At 31.8% G+C, this 17,253-nt stretch overlaps 1 protein-coding gene across 3 annotated transcripts in view; it reads left to right on the forward strand.

Moving 5' to 3' along the window:
• unc79 (UNC-79 domain-containing protein) overlaps window positions 1-17,253 on the forward strand; it is an 89,920-nt gene that overhangs the window by 338 nt on the left and 72,329 nt on the right. For all 3 annotated transcript variants that reach the window (XM_080150864.1, XM_080150866.1, XM_080150865.1), the window contains exons 2-14: window positions 265-353; window positions 577-676; window positions 1,046-1,125; window positions 2,156-2,225; window positions 4,519-4,566; window positions 6,861-6,969; window positions 8,023-8,059; window positions 10,063-10,162; window positions 10,865-10,946; window positions 12,554-12,663; window positions 13,307-13,407; window positions 13,594-13,662; window positions 17,147-17,212. In XM_080150864.1, coding sequence (XP_080006990.1) covers window positions 265-353; window positions 577-676; window positions 1,046-1,125; window positions 2,156-2,225; window positions 4,519-4,566; window positions 6,861-6,969; window positions 8,023-8,059; window positions 10,063-10,162; window positions 10,865-10,946; window positions 12,554-12,663; window positions 13,307-13,407; window positions 13,594-13,662; window positions 17,147-17,212 — 1,061 coding nt within the window. The remainder of the gene's footprint in view (window positions 1-264; window positions 354-576; window positions 677-1,045; window positions 1,126-2,155; window positions 2,226-4,518; window positions 4,567-6,860; window positions 6,970-8,022; window positions 8,060-10,062; window positions 10,163-10,864; window positions 10,947-12,553; window positions 12,664-13,306; window positions 13,408-13,593; window positions 13,663-17,146; window positions 17,213-17,253) is intronic.

Here is a 17,253-nt window from a genome sequence, read left to right on the forward strand (position 1 = left end):
GGTTTTAACCAAATTTGTTGCAAAACCGTTAAATACTATATTTAAAGGACATACTTACATTTTAGGACTTAAATCGCACCTAACTGATATAGGAATCATCATACAAAGTTACATGATGTCTTGAGAGGACAATTCTAACTTGTCTAAATAACGAAATGAGCTAACCGTTCCGGACGGACGGACGGACAGACCTTAATTATAAAAAGCTTTGCTTTTAATAAGCTTAGGCATGTACTATTAATAATGATTCTTTTATATCTAAAGGATGAGCATTATGCCAGAACAATGATACTTCTGGATGCTGGAGATAATGAAGACGACTTTTCTTTTGATGAATATCTATTGGCCTCCAGGTAAGAGGGCCAATAATAAGAACAATAAGGTATAATATTTATTTTTGGGTGTGGAAGGGATAATATTTCTTTGGGAGGACGTTCTATCTTAAATTTAAGGACTAATGTAACTTGTTCAGTCGTTTTGGACATCTTAACTGACCGTAAACAAACACTCACATATCCACAACGTTGGCGCTAATAAAATTACATGTATTAGTTTAATTAAAAATAATCCTTATAGGTATGGAGTATGGCTCCTGGTTGGATTATGTATGCCTCACACAGACGAAGCTGCTTTGGAAACTACTGGTCTTGTTTCCATGCTCTTTGAATGGTATAAGGTAAAATTGATTAGTTAAATAGTTTTTCTTTAGAATACTTATCCCTTGTCCGAATCGCTCATTTTAGTTTTATAGTTAGGGATTAAAAATGGGCAGGTAAATGACCCCAATCCGGTCATAATTTGATGTTTTATACGGGTTACCCTCAACCGAGCGGCTATTTTAGGCTACCAAAAGCCTCGGCAACCTAATAAGCAGCAATATAGTCCACACAGCTTAAATGCCACTCAATAATCCTTACCTTCCTCGGATTTGCAGTCTGAATAGTATCCGCAAAATTGTAATCAACATCAGCTGCAGACCATTGTCAGAAACTTTATCATAATAATAATCTTTATATTTATTGTAAAAGCTATCATTTCTCTAAAGGTTACTGCGACATTGCCTAATGACAAGACCGGTGCGCTCGTTGAGAAAATGAAGTCAGAATATCTTCCCTCGTGGCTTAGGTATTATATTCTGTTTATTTATATATCTACTTTTAACCAACTTATTTATCTACTTTTAACTTTTTTTTCTAAAGTGCCTAGTGGAGCTCATATACCCCACCACCCTTAATTTTGAAATTGTAATTGTTAGGGTAGGGTTGGTATAGGCCCAGTGCTCGACATGCATTTTTTGGGGGAAAGCATTGGGATATAGTCCCATTCGTGGCCACGCCCCTTAAGAAGCGTATTTTTAAAATGGCTTTTAATAGGTTATTTTAGGTTAGGTTAGATTATATTGGGTTAGGTGATTGCCCCATAGGGTTAGGCAATTGGCCCTGAAAAGTTAGAGCCCCCCGCATGGGCTAGAAATAGGAGAAAAGCTACTGTGTGAAATACGAAGAATCGCCCCTTAAGGAGCGTTGCCATGAAGGGGAATATACCCAAGCATTAATTAAATAGTCACACGCTCACACATAGTAAAGCTAATCTGATATTTATTAAGAATTATCAGAATTTCATAATTGTATCTAAACGACAAGACTTGCTTCAAAACAAATTATTACAATTGAAATAATACAACATTATATTTACAATCTTACAAACCTTTTTTGGAATCAAATTTAATTTTTTTTTACTTAGCAACCCATTTTTTACAAACTCTCTAAAACATATATTTAATTAGCTAATATTTGGTTTTGTGATTTTGATTATATTGTAAATGAACCGTTTTGCATCCCATAATTGATTTAGTTATAATGAGAATAACTTCATACTTTGTACTTATATGATGCGCATTTATAAATTGATATTATATAATAGGCCTATATTTGTACTTAAAGATATGTATTGAAAAATTGGGAATATGTTTTTTTCGAATATTTTTACACTTTTTTTGTGGAAATTTTTTAAGATTAACTCCTGTTTTGTTGGTCCTTTGATTTCTCCAATTTGATATACCCTTGTTGTAAAACTTATTTTTCCGTTTTAATCTGTTTAATGTGTGATTTAGAAAACTAAATTTAAGTATTTGTATAAATTCTTTATTTTTTAGTAAGTTGTGTAAATCCTATCACCAAGTATTTGTGCAATGTTTGATACCAGAGCCACATGATTATGCCAGGGTAAGGTTTAATTTATTTCACAAAAATCTAAAAAATCACTAAACCTCTATAATCTATATTAGATTAGATAGAAATAAATATATTTGCTTAAAAACGGAATAAAACATTAGGTTTAAAGATTTTTACTTAAAGCATTCTCTTTGAGTACTTTATTCTAAATTTTTAACAATTATAATACTAGTTACAAAAGCAAATATTAGAACACATTTTGTGAGAAATAATGTATTTTCAAACAATGTGTATTTTTATGATTCTTTTTGTATGATTAAAGGGGCCATAATGCAGTCTTTTCTCTCTCACACTTAAGTTGTAATGCACCAAACTCGGCCAATAAATCATACAAAAGTTTAAAATTAGTTCTTCCCTTCCAATAGAGATAACAAACTTTAAATGAACAATCGAAGATATACTTCTGAATAAATTTTGCTTAGTAAATGAAATTTCAATAATCGTTCAACTTTTTAATGGATTTGTGCGAGTGCATAGCTAGGTTATTCATCATAATCCGTTATAAATTTTAATTAGGAATTACTTGGCTGCTTTTGAAGATAGGCGGCTGATGTATTTTTATGTAAATGGAATTCTTTAATCCATTAAGCATCTATTTATTCAACTTGAAATATCAGCAAATAATCAGTAATGTTTTAAGCACTTTTTTTTATCTAATATATATCTTTACTTTAACATTATAGGTCCAGAAAATTCTTAAGTGTCTCTTTCTCTCTATCCTTTTTCCTTTCATATTAGTAGCTAAGCTCGGGCTGAATTCACATTTGCAGTTTGCGTAACGAAGCTACTCTACTGATGTTGATCAGTATATCTGATGATCTCATTGTACTTTTTAGTGTCAGTAAAATAATGTTTTTAAAAAATAAGCGTTAAAAAGGTCTATTTGTGCTTGTGTTGGCTACTGTTTTGCTCTTTTATTTCAGTTTTTGCGTCTTTACAATATTTTTATTGGTTAAAAAGTGGTTTAAATTACAGGGCAGTTTTGATAGTTATCTTTTAAGCGCAAATATTTTGGTATACTTTTTTTATATGAACAATGAATTCTAACTACTTTTGCTCTTGTTTTTTTTTCTCAAGGCTACACTTTTTATGCACGAGACGATATGCTTTAATATGCATATAATGTAACATTTTTTATTGAAAGTTAAATAGATTTATTGAATGTATTACTTCATACATACATATCATTATTTTCCTTTTTACTGTCGCAGATTGGACACCATTTTAGAAGAGAAAAATACTTATCTGTGTAAGTAAGTCAAACAATAACAACAATTATATTTATTTTGTGTTTTTTTCTTCATAATTTTATTAGAAAATGGTCCATATCCCTAAAATTTCTATAGCCAGGTCTCCTAATTTCTAATTATTTCTTAATATTTATGCTATGCTACATTACGGTAATTGTATTTTGCATATTATCTCTGAAATTCTATTATTGACTTCGACTTTGCATATTGTAGTAAAAATAAAGTCTTATTATGTACGTAGCTCTTCTACAACCCTTTATTCTGTCTATCTCACGTAAAGTTAAAGCCAAACAAAAGTTTGAATTCAATTCGCAGTTTTTGTTCACAATTGAGAGTTTTAACAATTTCTTGCTTTTATTTTTGGCATTAGATTTAATGACTACGTAGGTCCAATAACTTTTAAATTAAAGATAAGTTATTAATTATTGAATAACCTGCTCTGATTACTCTTATTAATTGTCATTTTTATTGAGTCAAAATTGTTATGTTATATATTTCAATTTTTCTGTTCCTGTATTTATTTAATAGCTTAATTTACTATAAGATATAAATTGTTCTTGTTGTTTCTAAACAGACAGCAATATCTGTACATGTAATAATATTATAGAAAATTTACAAACTACACAGGCTATTAAACACAGTTTTATGAATTCTATACAAATATCAAACAATTTCTTTAGAGGCACAGCTTCTCTATTTAAGTAAAATGGTAAAGTAAAATATTTATATGTGTAAGGTTTTTGAAAAGTGTTGATGATGGTAATTTAGTCAGGTACTTAAAGGGATAAGACAAAGGCTAATAAATTGATCTACATCCCCAATAATGATTCACAAAATTACCCCTTCTGTAGATTACAATTAGTGGTTGAACGTTTGGACACTCAATTAAATGAACCAACAAATCAAAATGCAATAAAAGTGCCAAGGTTGTTCAGCCAACAAATAATGAGACGTTATTTTAAGACTTTGGGGGCATTTCCTTTTTTTTAGCTAGGATTTATTATCCTATTTATTAAATTATTGATAAATTGTAGGTTGGTGGCCACTGGCAGGTCTGTGCTCCTGAAACTCATCATATTAAGGTAAACATATAGAAGATCCTTAAAGTGCCTATAAAAATGACGTCATACAGGCCTGGCATTGGTACCTTAGTACGTCTGTGTAGTGGCCTATCATTGGTCATTTGTATTGTATGTCATTTTTTATAGGCACCATAAACAGCTCCAAAAAAAATATATTAGTCCTACCAGAGGCGTCCAAGCTTTTTTTCTAGGGGGGGGGGGGGATAAAATGAAAAATATTTTTGGGGTGCCCTTTAATACTCCCCCCCTTGGACGCCCTTGAGTCATACTAGACATGTTAAAAATGATACCTACGTCCTACATAGTACTTATGCTATGTTTGGCGCATGACATTAATATTTAAAGGGGAATTTCCTGGGTGGATCTCAAAGACATGCACAGTTAGAACTTTTAAAAGATTGGTTGTCTGTTGGATGTTATTTAACCTAATAGCCTATAGCGAGCGTAGGCGAATTGAATCTATAAAGTATAAACACGCGTATGATGCCGTTGGGGTGTTCTAGACAATGTCCTCGAATCGAAGAAGAACTCTTATTTTGCATGTATGAAACAAAAATTAGTTAAACATTTGTATTGTGTAACCGTGTGATCCGTGTGATGCGATTAAAATGCACGTGAAAAAAAGTTATTATCGCAAAACATATGTATGTGTTTTGTCCACATAATACAGGAAGTTGCTTGAAAAATTTAATAACAACAACATAACATGATTAAAATGATTAAAGAACCTTCATGTCTCCTCTCTATGTGAGTGTGATATGTATGCACTTTTCTTTACAACTTTTAACTACATATATCCAAAGTTTACCAATGTTTTCAAAAATTCTATCCAAGGCATCAAAGTAACTCGTGATTTTTCACAGTGATAAAAGTTTGGAATATGATATATTATACCTATATTTATTCTTTTTAGGTCAACATTTTTTTTAGAAATCAGTTTTAAATGTTCAAGCGTATAGAATTCGTTAAATTATTTGATCATTTGAAATGTAATTATTTTCCTGTATTGACAATTTTGATTAAGTACAAAATACAATTTGCCTAATATTATCTGAACAACTGATATATTTACCTATCATTTTCCAAATTTACTTTTTTTCTCAAGTCGTATTTCTAAACATTTCGCTCTCTTTTTCCTTCGTTCATTTGTTAAATAATTCCCTCTCTCTTACAAGTACACTGTTGAAAAAATATTAACTATTTTAAAAAATTGAAACTTAATCTAAAGCTTCATAATCACAAATATTTTATTAAGTCAATACGGTCAATACAAGCAAATATGGACATCTTTTATTTTGAAATTTGACGTAGAAAAGTAAAGCTCCAAATTATATGAACAAAATAAGGTGTTTTCTCTCAAAGTGCCTAGCGATCAACTACCCACTCCCTGTTTATATAAATTTAAAATAAGTGGGAAAGGTAGTTTGATTTCGTTATGCCTAACCCTGCGTGGCTTCCTTGTAACCAATATTACCTAACCTAAGTTCTTCGACTTTGTTAACGTTTTATGGAAGTAATGGAAACCTTAAAGTTACCTAAAATTTCATTGGGTCACAGTTACATGAAAGTGAGTGACATGAAATTAACATATTAACCGACTAGGTTTATTTCAGCATTGAACACAAACCGTTATTGAGCATGCCATAATAACTTACAGACTCTCAGTAAATCTAGATTTGGTAGAATTGAAAAATTTATCTTAAAAGTAAGAAATAATCAATAACACAATAAATATATATACACAAATATTTTTTCGTATAAATTTAGTTGTTGGTTACCTGTGAATGTTACAGTGAAGGAAATTGCACACATTTCACAAAATTTCCTTTTGCCATTTTGTTATAAATTTATATGAAACCTTTTCTCCAGTTCAGGGGTACACACACCCACACACACACACAGACACACATACAAACACCCATATGTCACAATGCATTCTACACATTTATTTACATTTAACAATTTATTTTTCTTTTTCATAATGACAGAAAGGAGCTTAAAGATGTTAAATGTTTGATTTTATATTTGTAAAACTTAAAAATCTGTAGTGAAATTTCTGAACCTGTACGCAGGTCTCGGCAGCCGTATATCAGGTACTAAAAGTCGCAACAAAATTTGGAAACTGTCGGTTGGCTATATCTGTTCCTAAATCGACAATATTAAATATTTTTTTTTAAAAACACCAAAATGGATCTAAATGTACGCCTTAAGTTAGAAAGGCTTGCCATTTATGTAAACAGTAGCATTATGATGATCTAGTCTGATGTTTATAATTTCCTTTTTATCATATTCAGGAAGGTTTAGCTCGTCTATTTTGTCTGGTGTCCTTTGATATAATCACCCTGGAGCTCTGGCTGGAGATAGCTCCCAGATGGATGCAGGCCATTCAGAACCATTATCTCAAGGAATATCAACTATATCCGAGTGTTCTTTTAGACAGTAAAGCTACTCTATAAATCACTTTTTTCCATTAATGGAAGATATGATGTTTACTCTGTTGCTATCAGAGATAGATGGCTGAACTAATTGAGATAATTTACCTGACCAGTGAACACCCATCTTACTTGGTTCTTATATCCATGTTACAAATGGAATGTGTTACATAATCAATTTTATAGAAAGTTAAATGACCCAAATAATATCTTTTCATTATGGTTTATGATCTAAGAAGTAATAACGTTAGATGTCAGAGTTTAAAGCCAGAGAGAGGGGACAATGGGCTGTATAATACACTAGTCACCAAAGTTTTATGATAACGTTTTCTTCTTTGTTGGCTTAACTTATTTTGTTTGCTTGATTAATGAGTGTTCGAACGTTTCACCCCCTAATTTTAATCAACAGAAGGGGTAATTTTGTCTATCTTCATTGGGTATGTATGTACATTAATTTAAAAGCCATTATCTTATCCCTTTAGTTCCCTGGTTCAAAGCAAATAAAGCCAAAAGGAACAATAGAACTATGTTTCATATGGATAAAGTAATGATAATTGCTTTGTTTACATTCTTGGCGAATTATCTAAGTATAAATTTGTTGGCAGTTTCCCTCAAAGAGCCAATTCGACCAAAGAACCCCCCTTGCTTTAAAATAATTTTTAAAAGGGGAATGGGAGTAGTTTTTTTCCTGTGTTTGTTTTTTTTACTTCCAGTCAGGTTAGTTTATATTGGTTACAGAGTGGTCCCTCCCATCTTATTTTCAATTTAATACAAAAATAGGGGGAGGGGGCTCTGCGCACGCTAGACACTTTAATGGATAGCATTAACTTGTTATTGTGTATCTAACAACCCTTACCTTTATATAAGAAAAATTAAAAATGTAAAAAACAAGATTATATTTATTTACTCGAATTTGTGATGTACAGATAGAATATATTCTTGCAATTCTTGTTCTGTTCACCAAAGATGGATTAATAAAAGATTGCTGACAAAGCTTAAAGGATAATGATGATATTTGAACAACAGGAGAATCTACACGAGCTTGGAAGTGTATTTTGCAGGTTGGTTTTAAACATTTAAAGCATGATAGAATCTATATTAACCCTTAACGGTCCGTTTTTTTCTATCTCATTTTCTGTATGTGAAAGATAAAGAGCCCAAACTTCGTGACTTTTTAAGTTTGGGTATGACACATAACCGAGAGTTGGAACTTTTTTAATATCTCCATCCTGGCGGGCACAGGATGCCAGCAAACCTGGCAGGGTCATCCAGGTAAAGAGAAAAAATAATTTTTTTGACTTAAAAAAAGCATTTTATCTTACCAAAATACTAAAATATCCTCTAGAAGTACATCCTCATATTAAAAACAGGTGTTCAAGTCAATTTCAGGTTCCAGGTATGATCCTCCAGGTCTCCAGAAATCTTTAAATGGCTCCTGTGGCCTCAATATTTGACTTAGAGACTTCAAATTTTAAACTTAAGCTTTTCTTACATGTATACATAACGTATTCAAATTTCATAAAGATCCGCCGCCGTTTTCCCGCCGACCGCCGACTGCGGCGGCTGGCAGCTGCCAAGTACAGCTGCGGCCGCTGAAATTTATATTTTGATATTTGAAATATAAAATTTACATAAAGATTAACATTTTCTGCAAAAAAAAAATTTATTCTAGCTTCAAAAATAAAAAAATTACAGCCGTTTGAAATTTTTAAGTAAAAAAGGACCTAAAATCAAAGGTTGTTAAATAAAAGGGTGAAGGAAGCAAAAATTGACCTTGACTTACTTAAGGTCGGAAATTCATCATAACACAGGGGACTTACACAAAAACTTTTAGCCCTCTAGCTCTAATAGGAACTGAGATAACATTGAACGCCCCCCCCCCCCCCCGACTGATTAAGGTGCGGCAAGGGGCCCGACTGTAAGGGGTTAACTAGGATAAATGCATTAATGAGTAGCGAGGAAGCAATAAATCAACAATAGTTAAGAACTAAAGGTGTCCTATAATGTAGTGTTTAGTGCAGTATACTTTGTTTATGAAAATTCAGGTAATGTGTTATGACAATAGGCAATAATTGTGGTACATCCCAAATGATATAAAACTATTAGTGCAAAAGTTTGGATCCTGCTAGTCTGAAAAAACCAATAAAAATGCCCTACTGAGTAAAGAACGTACTCATAAAACTTTTGGTATCAATAATATCCAATATCCCCTCCATCCATGGGGAAATCCTAGTCAAGTCCATCCCATAGACTATTTACTGCGATGATAAAAAACAATTGTCTAGATATAGAGTATTTCTGTTAAAGATTAAGTTTATTTAAAGATAATATTTGGCCTTTTTTTCATAATAAAAAGAAACAATAATTTAGGTTTTATTAAATATAAAGATTTATGACAATGCTTTGAAAGTTAAAGATAAATCTGATAGTTTCTTATTTATCTTTCTTTCATTTTCACAAATTTTGATGTTCGTCTAAAGCAGCGTAGTTTCATGTTATTTGACATATATTATTTTATTATTTATTATTTTATTATTATATTTTATTAATTTATTGATAATGATTACTGATTTTAATTCTAATATATGTCACTAGAATGGCAATTTGACTTCTAATCAAAAAATACATATATATATTTTAACAAATATTAAAAACACATATTATTTTGCAAGTTTGAATGAATAACGATTTGGTTGCAATGCAGAAAATTGCAAAGAAATATTTCTTTGACAACATAAATTAGGACAATAGAAGATTTATTTCTTTTGAAGGAAAATTTTGAGGCAAAGCAACGCTGTAACTTACTTTTGTCTATTTCTTTGCATGCACTTTCTTTGCCTAACTAACAGCTTTACTTTTGGATCTCGTACACATATTTATTTGTACTTTAAATAGTTTTATTTCCTTGTTTATGACGTATATACCAACGAATATATATTTATAATTTTTGAATAATATTATAAAATATTATTATAAATAAAATATAAAATCATTTTAATTTACTACCCAAACGTTCTTTCATTATATACAACAAGCAAAGGTGTTAATTAAATATGTTTTTTAGGTTATTTGATCCTGATATGTCCCCGCTGGGATTTGAACTGGATGAGATCTACCTTTTTGCCACCCGTAGAATTCAAATACAAGATATTGAACAACAGCAGGTAAAAGTTAATCACAGAGAAGCCAAGCAATGAGTTGAGTCCATATTTTTTTCTTTCGATATCCTTTTTCACTTTACCCTTGGCTACGCATAAGATTGGATGTAGAATATACATGTATATTATGTCAGGAGAAAAATTGTTGTCAATTTAGTTTGATTTTTGCCCTGTCATTTATTGTTCATTTCATTCATCCAGTATGAAGGGAGGGGATAGGGTAAATGAGAGGATTGAGGTGTTTGTTATTTTAGCCCACTACAAGATTCACTTTATCACAGAACATGAAAATCTGGTGTAAGATCCAAGTAATATCAAATCCAATTGTATATGACTAGAATGGTTTGGTGGGTTTAGGTTAACCCAGGAAAAATTCAACTCGGCTTATGCAGCTGGTTATGATGCTTAAAATCTCATAAATGTAAATATAATATTTTGTGTATTGAAGGAGTATCGATCTAGTGTGCTTGAGTCTGAGTGCGACTTTTAAAAGTAAAATTTAATTGTGATGTCTTGCTACTGAATTATTTACATATTGCCTTCACTACCAAAGTCGGCATATAATATCCAGTGTACCTCAATATTCACCCATATAATGTTGCTGACCTTTTAATTGATGAAAATTTGTAGGAATTTAGAAATAAAAATTGTCGTAAATATAGGTATTTATTAATGTAGAGTAGGTAATTAATCATTTAAAATTGTTAGGATGTTCTGAATTGGATGCAAATTCTTTGTGACTTGGGTGTTACTATACCACTAGAGATTTTATACACCATGTACAGCTCAGGTATGCCTTTAACATTTTATTCAACTCTTTATGGGGGGGGGGGGGGTTAGGGGTCAGGTATCCTGAAAATTTTCATTCTGGAGTAGGGGAACTTACAAAACCCCACCACCTAAAAGAACGTTGCAGCACCTTTATTTTCATTTTACGAACACAGCTATGACGCGGATAACCACCCTTCCCCTCTCATCCCCTAGATTAGGTTTCACAATGTAAAGTAAGGAAAATATAAACCGAAGCATTTATTATCTTAAAATCATGTATACTGTGCATTGCGTAAAACAGTGAGACCTTAGGTCTTCAATTTTCCGGGAACAATATTAATAATAATGCTAGTTAGTTGTAGCCTATTATTTGGGGATAGGAAGTATGGTATCATAAAAACAAATACCCAAAACACCAAACATTTTATCTTAAACCAATATACTATGCATAGAGCTACTTAAAAAGTTTTTAAGATGTTTTGTCCTCAAATTTATTTTTTATTTTTGGGGAAAATATCGAATCTAGGAACTGAAAGTAGAAAAAAGTGACAAATATAGAATTTAATCATTCAAACTCCAACTATGCGTCAAAATATGAAATATTTCTCTTTTCCTGAATTATTACAATACACTTGCGTAATATTACAGATATAAATATGAAACCACAGTGTTTACATTTAAATCTTTCTAGATAATAACTTAATAAGTTCATTTGTCAAAAAATAGATTTTTTTAGCCTTGCTTACATGTAGGGAGGGTTGGGACAATAGGCTGATTATTACACCAGTCCCCAAAGTTTTATAATAGCGTTTTCTTATTTGTTGGCTTAACAACTTTGGGGATTATTATTGAATTTTAATTGGTTGGTTATTTAAGTTGAGTGTCCAAACGTTTATTCACTTATTGTAATCTAGAGGGGCAATTTTGTGTATCATCATTATATTATATGATTTATCAGCCATTTCTTATCTCTTTAGATTCCTGGCTTATATGAAAGCTTTCATAATTGTTTGACCTTTGCTTCTAAAAAATATTAATTTTACCTTTTATTTTCATCTCAAGTTCTTTTTAACATTTTTCAATAGTTTATTTATTCTCTTTGTTAACCATCTAATATCTAGAATCAAATATCTATTTTTATCTTTTATCTCTCTCCTTTAACCTTTCTTTCATCTCTAATGGAAAGATTAAACAAATCAAACGAATCTTGTATGCGTGCAAAAAATACGTGAAAGATCAATGGATTTCCCTGGGTAGGAAAGTACATTATACAATTTGTAATCGTGTAATAACTATGCTGATGAGATTTAACATAAATATAATGATATTTTTAAAAAACATAATAAATTTGATCAGCTAAGCTAAAACAAATAAAGAAAAATCAGTTTGTATATAAAATTTTAAATAGTAATGAGCTAATTTCTATTTCACGTAATTTCTGGAGGCATGTTTACTTATTTACACCAGATCGTGTAGTTTATCTTAGCTCTTTGTCTTATTTCGTTGAACCCATTGTTTTAGTGTGCGCTTACTGTAAAACGCTGCGTAAAAAAGTGTAAACGAAACGGACGTACCTACCTAGTTCAATTATAGATAAGCTATGCTACGAATAATCTAAATGTTAAGGGTTGAAGGTGTGGAGGGAGAAGAAAATGGTGAGTGATGAGGAGAAAGAGAAGCTGGTCCAGGTTTATTCCAAGATGATAGATGTACTACTCACACAATATAAACATCAGGTTAATATTATTTTGTTTCTTTCCCTTAAATTTTCTATGGTGCACTGAACTGCCTTCTCCTCATTTCTCTTATTTCGGAAATAAACTTTAAAAAGAGGAAGGTTATTTTAAATACTGCAGGGCCGGAAAATACCTGCGGTGCCATAATTACAAAATTTATTTCCAATTAAGGGGAGAAGGTTTTGTGCTCCTACACTTCCTTATAAATATATTGTAGTAAATTATATTGCATCAATTATGTCATGTTTTTTATAGAAATAAGCATAAACTAAATTCAGTTCTTTAATGACTCTTAAGTGTATGTAGAATTTTTGATAGGACATTGCTTAAAAAAAGATTCCCATTAATCAATGTCGTTCTTGCACTCTCGGTCTAGCACTTGATATAGTCCTTTTTATGTTTATGATGGCGGGTAACCATTTACAGCGCACTTGATATGTCGATATTGATCACTTGTTTATGTTTAGGATAAAGTGGAGCATGTTGGAATGGCGGGTAACCATACACAGCGCACTCTCAGTCTGGCACTTGATATGATCACTTCTTCATGTTTAGGGTATAGAGGATCATGTTGGAATGGCGGGAAACCATACACAGCGCACTCTCAGTCTGGCACTTGATATGATCACTTCGTCATGTTTAGGATATAGAGGAGCACGTTGGAATGGCGGGAAACCATACACAGCGCACTCTCAGTCTGGCACTTGATATGATCACTTCTTCGTGGTTGGAAGAATTATTCAAGTAAGTTTATTAGGATCTTAAATTTTCGCAGATTTATTGTTATAGTAAGCAATGCTAAAAGTTTAAATTTTTTGCAATGAATATTTGTTCATAGAAAAATATAAACTATTAGTAAATATAAGCTGATAGCGTGTTATATAGAGCAACCTCCCTGCTAACATAATAAACATCGTTTTAAACTTTTAGGAATTTATCAAGTTCAGATTGTAGAAATGATATAAATGAAAATCTGTTCATATTTGTTCAACTTCTGAGGTAATATTTTTATCGCATGCTTTGCTGAATTCAAACTACCAGAAATTGTATAAAAATCACGAAACCTTTCATTTCTTTGCATAATCTGTAAAATGTTAATATTAAATCAACCAAAAAATTTATCCAAAGTTATTGAGTAGCTAAGCTGCTACAACAGCACTAGGTCAACTGTTGTAAAAAGAATTTAGGATATAATCCATAAAGCCATTTTCTTGTGATTGGTTTTCATCCACAAACAAACTTACTTATTATATGTACAGTACATGCAAGGATAAGGGATATATTTATTATATAGAGAAATTTCGGGTATAGTCCCTTTCGTGACAAAGCCTCTTAAAAGGACTCTCCACAGAAAAATCAACTTTGGATTTTTGAAAATCTAACCTGAAATTATTATTCTCTGTTCAATTTTAGGCATTTTTTGTTTTTGTGGCATCGCGATCGAAGCCCTTTGAAATTTTTTACCTCCTTTAAGTGAATCCTCCCGCCATTTAATTTGTGCTGCTTTAGTGATTTTTAGCTTCTATTTTTGCCGCCGTTGCCGCATTCATCGCCCTTCTCCGCCGCTACTCCGCTATTCATCGCTTTTTAATACATGCTCCCCTCTCCCTTGTTCAGAAATTAAATGGAGGCTGGGGGTGTTGTGTATAGCCACGTACGCAATGTATAGCGGAGTAGCGGCGGAGAAGGGCGATGAATGCGGCAACTGCAGCAAAAGATGGTTATATTTGGCGGAGGCGAACACAAAATGGAGGCGGCAGGATTGTCCAGTCAAGGAAGAGGATAAATAGTAGAGCGGCCGGTTGCAATGGAGCAAATGTTCTTTAGCGGCAAACATATATTGAGTGGAGGAAAGTGTAGTATATATTGTTTTAGCGGCAGTACAAATAGGCGGCGGACAAAATTTTCAAAGGGCTTCGATCGCGATGCCACAAAAACAAAAAATGCCTAAAATTGAACAGAGAATAATAGTTTCAGGTTAGTTTTTCAAAAATCCAAAGTTGATTTTTCTGTGGAGAGTCCTTTTAAGGGGCGTTTCTTTGTATTTTCAAAGAATCTTTTGAAGGGTAATTTTAGATTGGGTAAGATTAAGTTAGGGTGATATCCCGAAGGGTTAGAACCCCCACAAAGCTAGAAATAGGAGAAAAGGTACTGTGAAAGTACGACGAAACGACCCCTAAGATGCGTTGTCACGAAAGGGACTATACCCGAAATTCTCTACAAGTCATAGTTGTCTCACTGTCGATTTATTGGCCTTGTGCACTTAATAATTGTGTAAATTATAACGGTGCTTTGTTACAAAGTACCCTGTTATTGACTGCTGAATGTTTGAAATAAATTGAAATAAAGTGAGGGAGGGGTGGGGGTAAAGTATTTTATATAGTTTGTTTATTTCTTTAGGTCAGGTTAGAATTAGATTATGTTATATTAGGTACTGGTTGTCACTAGGGTTGGGCCGGATATCCGGCCATTTTCAATATCCGGCCGGATACCGGATATTGAAACTATCCGGCCGGATATCAGGCTCTATAATTTTTTATACTTTACTCCAAAAATCTCTGCTTTTTAAAATTTTAAATGGCTATAATTTTCTTATTATTAAAGCTAGAAGAACATTTTTTCTTAACAAGTTTAACTTTATGTAAATTTATATAAGATTTCTGAAGAAATTTTTTTTTGCTACTTTAGTATGTGATAATTTGGCCGGTTATCCGACCGGATATCCGGTAATTTGGCCGGATAACCGGATATTTGCCGGATATCCGGCGTTAGCCGGATATCCGGCCGGTTACCGGATATCCGGCGTTTGAAATCAGCCGGATATCCGGTATCCGGACAAAAAAGTATCCGGCCCAACCCTAGTTGTCACTGCAAGTATATGCGACAAGCCAAGTTAAATCACTCCTAGAAAAAAATTACCCCCCCCCCTTCAAATAAAAAAAAGTTTTTTTTATTGTAAAAACTAAAATTGAAAATGGTGAGGGGGAGGGGTTGACTTTATCCCCTACTTTTTTTTTAAATTTAAAATAAATTATCGAATTATTCTCCCTTTCCTTAAGTACTCCCAGAGGCCTCTAGGGGGCGTAGCCGCTAGTAGAACTTATATTAATAGAAAAAGGTATAGTGATACAAACATTCTTTAATACGATTACTGTACATATTGAATTATAAAGTAGCTATGCTTTTAATATGATTGAATAGTGATTGATGTGTCGGCTTAGAATAGCCTTGCTTTGTGTGTGTGCTGGGATTATTGCATTTTCTCATTACCAACACGCACTTGTTTTCACAGAAATTAATTATTCTTAATCATGCATTGTTTTGTATTTCTATTTCTATTTTTATACAAATTTCATTTTCCTTTAATAACCAATGGGTATTTCTTTATCTTATTAAATTGCATATACAGGAAGAAACACAATTAAAAGGTAGACTTTAAATCAAAGTTTTATTACAGAAATAAAGTAAAATATATATTATATGTATATGTAAAAAATATTTAAATTATAATGTTAATCCTTAATAATAAATTTTGTATACTGAAAGAAGTCATATAAAACCTTTCTCTCTTCCCGACCATTACTTACTTTCCTTCAATAGAAAAGAAAATTATTGGGTTTGCAGTTACAGATTTGTTTCAATAAAAGTTACAGATATGATTTCTATAAATGAACACTTATCCAAATTAACTGCGCGTTTTTTTTCAAACATTAGAATAAATTCTGATTGGTGTTTAACTGCCAATCATAATCCACTTATTGAAAATCGAATGTGCGGCATTTAAAGTAAATTTCCACTAAGCTTCAGTGCAAATGTCGTTAATTATTAATTATTTGTTAATATTACATTTATTGGTTTCTAAGTAAGATTTCTTACAAGCTACTATAATTTTACAAAATCACATTGTTTTGATTATATATACAAAATACATTCATGAAAGAATTTGCAATAAAATTGCTATTCAAGACTACGAAAAGAAACATTTATAAATTTTGTGAGCTTTCCTCTCTAACTCTTGCTTCTTAAATTGGTTTTATTGGATTCAAATTAGAATAAAATACCAATTTTCAAAATACTGACGTATAAAACGAATGCTATTATGTAAAAGTAAAAGAATGTCTGTCTGTAGCTTAAGATCTCGTTGACCGCATAACTGATATTGTTCTCCTTTATATTGAAGGTACAGGGAATGTTTAGTATTTTGGTATCTCCCAATAAAGAGAAATAACCCCCCCCCCCAAAAAAAAAATGGAAAGTTTAAGACTAATCCCTCACCCCTAGTCCCTAGGTCTCTAGTTGCGCAGCCGCTAGTATACATATATTCCATCATAAATAACTAAACCAATTACATGGTTTTTTTTTTGCGAAAATTTTTTTTCTTTTATTATTTTTATAATATTATTACTTTATTCATTCTAAAAAAGTACACAAACAAATATTTTGGAGCTAAAACCACAAATTTTTATGAAAATATTTAATTTAGGAGCATTTTGAAGTACACAGTGTCTGAAGAGCCACTTGAAAACGACGGAGAAAATAATTCTATAAGGTATAAATTAAAAAAAACCACATTGGTTGGGGGGGGGGGGG

The sequence above is a fragment of the Acartia tonsa genome, chromosome 2 (assembly GCF_053477335.1).
Source record: "Acartia tonsa isolate MP-2025a chromosome 2, ASM5347733v1, whole genome shotgun sequence".
Taxonomy (NCBI): domain Eukaryota; kingdom Metazoa; phylum Arthropoda; class Copepoda; order Calanoida; family Acartiidae; genus Acartia; species Acartia tonsa.